This window comes from Nannospalax galili, unplaced genomic scaffold (genome assembly GCF_000622305.1).
Source record: "Nannospalax galili isolate Female #2095 unplaced genomic scaffold, S.galili_v1.0 scaffold453, whole genome shotgun sequence".
Classification (NCBI taxonomy): Eukaryota; Metazoa; Chordata; class Mammalia; order Rodentia; family Spalacidae; genus Nannospalax; species Nannospalax galili.
The window spans coordinates 2,900,451-2,907,577 of NW_008334081.1; the positions used below are offsets into that span (position 1 = coordinate 2,900,451).

Here is a 7,127-nt window from a genome sequence, read left to right on the forward strand (position 1 = left end):
TCTAAACATTTAAAATAAGTGGATATTTGTGCAGTCATGTTTGTTTTCTCATTAGGTAGTATACAGGCCTGGGAAAGGGAATTCAAACTAACACCTGGATTTAAAGGTGAACAAGACAATTGGTTTAGCATTTTAGGAGGTTGGAGACATGGTTTGAATTTTTACAAGCATAGAACTGACAAGCATAAAATGCTCCAGGGGTTGGGAATGTAGTCGACTTTGGTAGACTGCTTGCCCCCAGTATGCATGAAACCTTGAGTTGGATTCCCAACACCACATAAAATGGTTGGTGTGGCATACCCCTGCAATCCCATCACTTGGGAGATAGAGGTAGGTCATCCTTGGCTACATATCCACTTTGAGGCCACCCTGGGCTAAATGGGACCCTATCTAAAAAAATAAAAATAATCAAGGTCCTACTTCCTTGGTTGGGCTAAACTGTACACACCACAGTCACCAATGTCCGTGGTCAAGAATGTATATGGGGAGTGAGTTCGCTCTCTTGTGCTCTAGCCCCCTTTCCAGGCATCGTCTACCGCTGGCCAACATGCAGTCACAGAGTAGCAGGTTGGCAAGTGGCACGTAACCCTGGGCCCATGAAGTTGTGCTAGAGATGATTTCTAAATGCTGGCAGGAGTGGTTCAGTGTGGGCAGGAGAAACATGGGGCTGGCTAGTGCGGGCGATGATAAGGCACGGCGTTCGGACACAGAACCACATTTAATCCACCATCGAACGTATTTAAACGACCCTTTCTGGTATTTTTGCAGGCACCAGGGTATACATGTTTTCTTCACGGTATGCCCAGGACCAGTCCAGGCATCCAGGAACAGCGTGGGCGCGTCCTTCCAGGCCAGACAGCAACAAAGGGGACCCAAGGTTAGCCGAGGCCCGGTGCGGAGCCGCCGACGTTAACCGAGCTCCGGGCTGTGCAGGGCGGGACCCTGGGGTGCGGCGGAGGAAAGGCGCAGGCAGAGCGGCTGGCCGGGTTCGGAGCCCGGGCACGTGGGAGGGGGTCCAGGTCACGCGCTCAGCGGGACGACCGGGGCGTGGAGCTGAGCGAGCACGCGAGCTGCAGCCTCAGTGCCGCGTCCCGCAGCTAGCTCCGCAGACTCCAGGCAGCCGGAAGTCGGGGGCGGGGCCAGTACCGCCCCGCCCCTGCGCCGACCAATCGGCGCGCGCGGCTCATGAATAGTGAGCGCGCGCCGCCGCCACGCCCCCGACTCCGAGGCACCTCCCGCTCGCGCAGACCCGAGCGCGGCCGCAGCGAAGATGGCGACCGCCATGTACTTGGAGCACTACCTGGACAGTAAGCGTTCCGGTCGCGCCGCCGTCCCCACGGGCTCGAGTCGCTACCACACCCCGCACGCTGCGGCCTGCGCGGGGACCCTGGGGTGCAGGCGTGGCGGACGACCGGTCATAGGGGTGGCGGGGGCGCACGGCCAGGCCGGGGCGGGGCCGCAGAGGGCGGGCGCCGGGCGCGGCGCGGGGTCTTGCCGCCTCCGCCGCGCCAATTCCAGGTGCGTCACGGTGGGGCGGGGCTTGCACCTTGTCCTGCCTTCTCCGCGTTGGTTACGCCCCAAAGGCCACGCCCCTGCAATAGACCCCGCCCCGCCAGCTTGGCCCTGCAGGTTCTTGCTCTAGTGAATCTGCTCCCTGCTGTGCGGGGAGCCCTGGGTCGTGTCCAGCCTCCGTGGCTCCGCGGCTATTAGGAGCCGGGAGAGCGCGTGCTGGCTTAGTGAGGAGCGTTTTTCGTGGGAACGAGTGCTGTCACCGGCGATTGGGCAAGGGAGGACCAGTATAAAGGGTTGATGGTTGATGCCCCTGGCCGTCCGCTCTTCGTTCACAGATGGAGAGATTGGGTCCCTTTGAGAACTGGGAGGATTCTTTTCCACTCTTTGCGCCTTGGAGGGAGGGAGAATCCAGCCAAGGGGACACCCAGTTTCTCCCTTTGGCTTTGTTTTTCTGGTTGGGGAGTGTGACGCCAATGTAGCCCTTTATTCTGGTGTCCACCCAATGGGCATTCTAAGCTGAGTCCACGGTGAGTTCCTCTCAACGCTGGCAGCTTTATTTCCCCACAACTCCACGATAGTCGGGACACACTTTTTGTTTTTAAGCTCACAGAAGATTAAAACCTGGGAATACACGTAAATCAGAAGACCACAGGGGAAGGTCCCACTTTCTGAAAGTAGAGAGGTCCAGGGGAGGGCAGGAGAGTCGGGCTGTGTGTGGGAGTTTCTCTGTGGACTCAGGAAACCACAGGCTTACAGCAGCAAGTTTTATAAGATTTAGGCCCAAAATGTTGGCCTTGGCTGCTGTCCAGAGTGGTTGAGAGTGTGACAGGACCTAGGGAGACAGCACCGGTGCCTGCTGTAGGCTGGTGAGTGGAGGCTAGTATGTATTAGGAGATGCAGTGCAGACAGGAAAGCAGTATCGGTTTGTTTGGCAACTGTCCTGCCAGGCAGCTGCTGGCCACAAAGACTGAATTCCTCGGTGGTACTGGCTACATTTCCATTCCTCAGCCCTGTGTGACTAGAAGCTGCTAAGTTGGGCAAGGCAGAATGAGCATGTCCATGGATAGCATGAGGTCTGCAGTGCCTGGTGTAGTAGACCTCGGGTCAAAGTTGGAGAGATCAAGGTGGGCTCAGATTCTGGCTTGAGCCTTTGGAGGATGCAGCTCACTGAGGGGTATGACTTAGGGGTGAGGAGAGATGGAGTCCAGGCAGGAGTCACAGCTGTTTGTTCCCTGTCTGTTTCTGCTGAGGGCTAATTCCTTCATTCCCGTTTTAATTCTTCAGCTGTGAACATGTCAGCCTGTTTGGTACCTGCCCCTAAAAAGGTTTTAATCCTTTAGTCCCCAAACCAGAACAGAAACAGAAAATAAAGCCTTCTGTTGCACGCTTTGGCCTAAGGCTCTGGGGGCAGATTTGCCTGCTGAGAAGTACAGGGTTTCCATGTTTCTTCCAGGCATTGAGAACCTTCCTTGTGAACTTCAGAGGAACTTCCAGCTGATGCGAGAGTTGGATCAGAGGACAGAAGGTGGGTGTTGCCGGAGCTGGGTCTTGACCATCTGCCAGGGAGAGTAAGTAGAGGACCTGGGCAGCCGAAGGATCCGAAGGGACCTCATATAGTGGGGTGTAGGAGGAGTAGGCCTTGCAAGGTGTCTCGGAGGGAGTGCTAGTATTTTAAACATTTAAAAAATTATTTTTATTTTTTATGTGTATGAGTTTTTGCCTGCAAGTACGTAAGTGCACCACATGCATGCAGTACTCACAGGGGCCAGAAGAGAGTATCGGATTCCTTGAAATTGGAGTTATGGATGGGTTTTAGCCACCTTGTGGGTGCTGGGAACGGAACATGGGTTCTCTGCAAGAGCAGCCAGTGCTCTTAACCCTAAGCCATCTCTCCAGCCCCTGATGTGTGTGTGTGTGTGTGTGTGTGTGTATTTTTTTTTTTTTTTTTTTGAGACAGTATCTCCTAGCCCATGCTGACCTCAAACTCCCTATGTAGCTGAGGCTGGCCTTGATCTCCTGATCCTCCTGCCTCTACCTCCACGTGCTGGGATTACATGTGTGCACCACCTAGGGTCTTGTCCTGTAGCCCAGGCTGGCCTAGAACTCCTAGTATGCTTGTATGCCTCCCTTACTGTCCTGAGTGCAGGGCTGGGGGTGAGGAGTGCTGGTACCTTTAAAGTCAGATATAGTTTCTTGGGTTCTTTTTAAAAATCTCCATGTGTGTGTGTGTGTATACACACTCATGTACCATAGCAGTTATGTAGGGGTCAGAGGACAATGTTGGGTTCAGGCCTTCCACTTTGTTTTAGACGGAGTCTCTCTCTCTCTTTTGTTTTTGAGACAGGGTCTTCTTATGTAGTCCTGGCCAGCCTGGGAACTCACAGAGATCTACCTGCCTCTGCCTCTCTCTTGGGATTAAAAATGTCTGCCATCATGGCTGACCCAAACAGGGTCTCTCATTTGCTGCTGTATACACTAGTCTAACTGGCCCATGAACTTCTTGGGATTCTCAGTTTCTGCCTCCTGTCTCAGAAGGAGCGCTGGGATTACAGATACATGTGATACTGCACTTGGGGACTTAAACTCCTGTCCTTATGTGTGCATAGCAATTGCTTTACCCACTGAGCCATCTTCCCAGCCTATTTCTTGGGCTCTTATACAAATTCATGTCATGTTTTCTCAACCATTGTCCTTTTCGGTCAGAATTTTTGCTGCCTTTGTCCTTTAAAAAGTTTCCCTATTTCTAAACTGCATGTAGGTTGAGTAGGCCTTATCCAAAATGCTTCTGGCTGGAAATATTTTGGGTTTTGATACTTGTCAGTTTTGGGATATTTACATATATAATGAACTATCTTGGGGGTATGACTCAAGTCTAAACACAAAAATACATATCTGGAAGATAATTTTATACAACATTGCTAATGATTTTGGTGTGTGAAACAATGTTTCTTTATACTGACCCGTGTTATGACTTCAGGGAGTTATTACATAAGGTCACTTGTGGGCCCTTCCATTGTCTTCTTATTAGTACTCAGAAGTTTCAAGTAATTGGAGAGTTTGAAAAGTTGAGAGAGTACTTTTTGACATCTTGATATTTCTCTATATTCTCTCTCTCTCTCTCTCTCTCTCTCTCTCTCTCTCTCTCTCTTTCTCTTTCTTGACAGGGTCTCACTGTGTAGCCCTGTCTGGCCTAAAACTTGCTACATAGATCAGGTTGGCTTCAAACTCACACAGCTCCACCTGCCTCTGCCTCTTGAGGTCACATGCTTCTGTTGGGGAGACTGCTCAGTGCTGGGCCTGGCTGTAGATTGGAAGCACTATGCTTTCCACTCAGGGCAGGATCTTGTAAATATGGTAGACGTTCAGACATGGGCATAAAATGTTTGCAGATTAGTTTACACATGTGATTAGGTGAGCATCTCTTTCCCATCTCTCAGATGAGAGACCTTACCCTGCCATCTAGAAGTCCACCCTAAGTTGGTGGTGATCCTTTCCACCTATAACAGTAGATGTCCCATTTCTCAGTGACAGTGAAGAGTTGTATCTGTCTCTGTTCTTGATATGAATGGAAGCATGTGGATTGCTTTCCCATGTTTTGCTTTTGCTGTTCATTGTCACTTCCCATGGGGTTAATCCACAGGGTTGTATGTAACTGTAGTGATTCCATGTGCTGCTGGGTGGTGTGTATGGAGTTTAGCTTGCTTACCAGTCTTTGTGGATTGGATATTTGGATTGTTTCCTGCTTTTAGCTGTCATGAGTATTTTCCCAAGTGTGTTCTGGTGTGTAAGCACCCAGCTTTCCTTTGAGTATGTGATGGAATTATATACTAGGTAGTAGGCAAGGTGACCACAGATTACCCTCCTTACTATCCAGGAGATCAGAGGGCACTTTGACTACTTACTGGACAGTATCTTAACTGGGTCTATCTTGGGCAAGTTGCTGTACCAGAACGTACACACCGACATGGCCAGTGATGCTCTGCCAGCCAGTTGGATGCATGTCACTCTACCTCTTGCTGCCGGTTGGTGATAACTGATGACACGCAGTACATCTTGTATGGAACTAGCTTCTCACCTGTCTCCATCAGATAAGAAAGCAGAGATCGATATCCTGGCTGCAGAGTATATTTCCACAGTGAAGACTCTCTCTTCAGCCCAGCGTGTAGAGCACCTGCAGAAGATCCAGAGCGCCTACAGCAAGTGCAAGGAGTACAGCGATGACAAAGTGCAGCTGGCCATGCAGACCTACGAGATGGTAAGTACAGGGTTGCAGAGTGAGAGACAAGCCTGTCTTCTGTGCCACAGAAGGAAAGCTGGGTGGAAGTGTGTGTGCAGTGTGGGGGTTTGGAGCGTTTAGAGGAAGGATGCTCTGGGAGCCTTCACCTGGGCCCACCCCTTTGCTATTTCTTTGGAGGGGTCCCCTGTTAGTTAGGTTGCTTGTTTGTGAAGACTTTGTGTTTTGTTTCTTGGTTTTATCTTCTGCAGTGATATACCACTGAACTGCATCGCTAGCCTTCTTTATACTGTAAAGTTAGACTTTTAAGTATCCTTCTACAGGTGGACAAACATATCCGAAGGCTTGATGCTGACCTGGCACGCTTTGAGGCTGACCTTAAGGACAAGATGGATGGCAGTGATTTTGAAAGTGCTGGATCACGAGGCTTGAAAAGCAAGTTGACTGATGTTCTGTTTATTAGTGACTGGAATTTTGAAGAGTTTTGTCTAAATGCATTAGGAATATGATGCTAGATGGATCTGGGTAAATCTTGCCTGCTTTAGTTAATTCTGTGAGAATAATGAGGTCTTATTTTTCAGAAGGTCGGGGTCAGAAAGAAAAGAGAGGCTCCCGGGGCCGAGGGAGGAGGACATCAGAAGAGGATACTCCTAAGAAAAAAAAGCACAAAGGCGGGTAAGGGGCCTTCTGTCCTCTCCTCCCAAGGGAACACCATCTATCTGTTGAGGAAGTGGGAGCAGCAGGGAGAGAGCGCCTGGGTGAACGCCAACCCACAGCTTCACACATGCTGAGCTGATCTTGGACAGTGTCATCATGTCCTTGGCTGCCTGGGTCCTAGTACCTGTGGACAGAAGGCCAGGCTTACTCAGGTAGTGACAGACTCTCCTTTGAATCTGTGTGTACCACCCTCAGGGTCAGGAGCATACCAAGTGCTTACCAACAGTGCTGTGTCTAAACCAGTCTTTAAGTAGGTGAATTTGTCTGTGGATGGTCTTATACATTATTTTGCTATTTATTTTTATTCTTTTTTTTTTCTATATTTAGTCTTATATATTGATGTATGTTTTGCACATATTTACTGTTAAACTGTGTAACTGCATTTATTAGATGTACATATCATGTATCTTGAAATTCTTCAAGATAGTCTCTCACTGGTTTCTCCCCCAGAGGCATTGTAGGGTTTCACTGAAGTGACATTTGGACTAGTGCCAAGAGGCCTCTGACAGTGATTCTTAGTTATGGGAAAGGGTGGAAAAACTAGTTCTTGACCAAAAAAAAGGGTGGGGGGGATTCTGGTTATTGAACCTGGTGTTTTATTTATTATGATCCTCTTGCCTGAGCCTCCTGAGACCTGTATGTATCACCATATCTGCCTCTCATA

At 49.8% G+C, this 7,127-nt stretch overlaps 1 protein-coding gene across 8 annotated transcripts in view; it reads left to right on the plus strand.

The window, feature by feature from the left end:
- The window catches only part of Ing5 (inhibitor of growth family member 5), a 29,469-nt gene that overhangs the window by 9,776 nt on the left and 12,566 nt on the right, over positions 1 to 7,127 (plus strand). For 4 of the 8 annotated variants that reach the window (XM_029561664.1, XM_029561665.1, XM_029561666.1 and 1 more), the window contains 5 exons: positions 769 to 877; positions 2,966 to 3,037; positions 5,601 to 5,767; positions 6,070 to 6,181; positions 6,328 to 6,421. In XM_029561664.1, coding sequence (XP_029417524.1) covers positions 799 to 877; positions 2,966 to 3,037; positions 5,601 to 5,767; positions 6,070 to 6,181; positions 6,328 to 6,421 — 524 coding nt within the window. In that variant the 5' untranslated portion in view covers positions 769 to 798. Of the gene's footprint in view, positions 1 to 55; positions 878 to 909; positions 1,308 to 2,965; positions 3,038 to 5,600; positions 5,768 to 6,069; positions 6,182 to 6,327; positions 6,422 to 7,127 lie in introns of those variants that run through there. The other 4 variants (XM_029561668.1, XM_029561667.1, XM_008829165.3 and 1 more) reach the window with 4 other exon arrangements.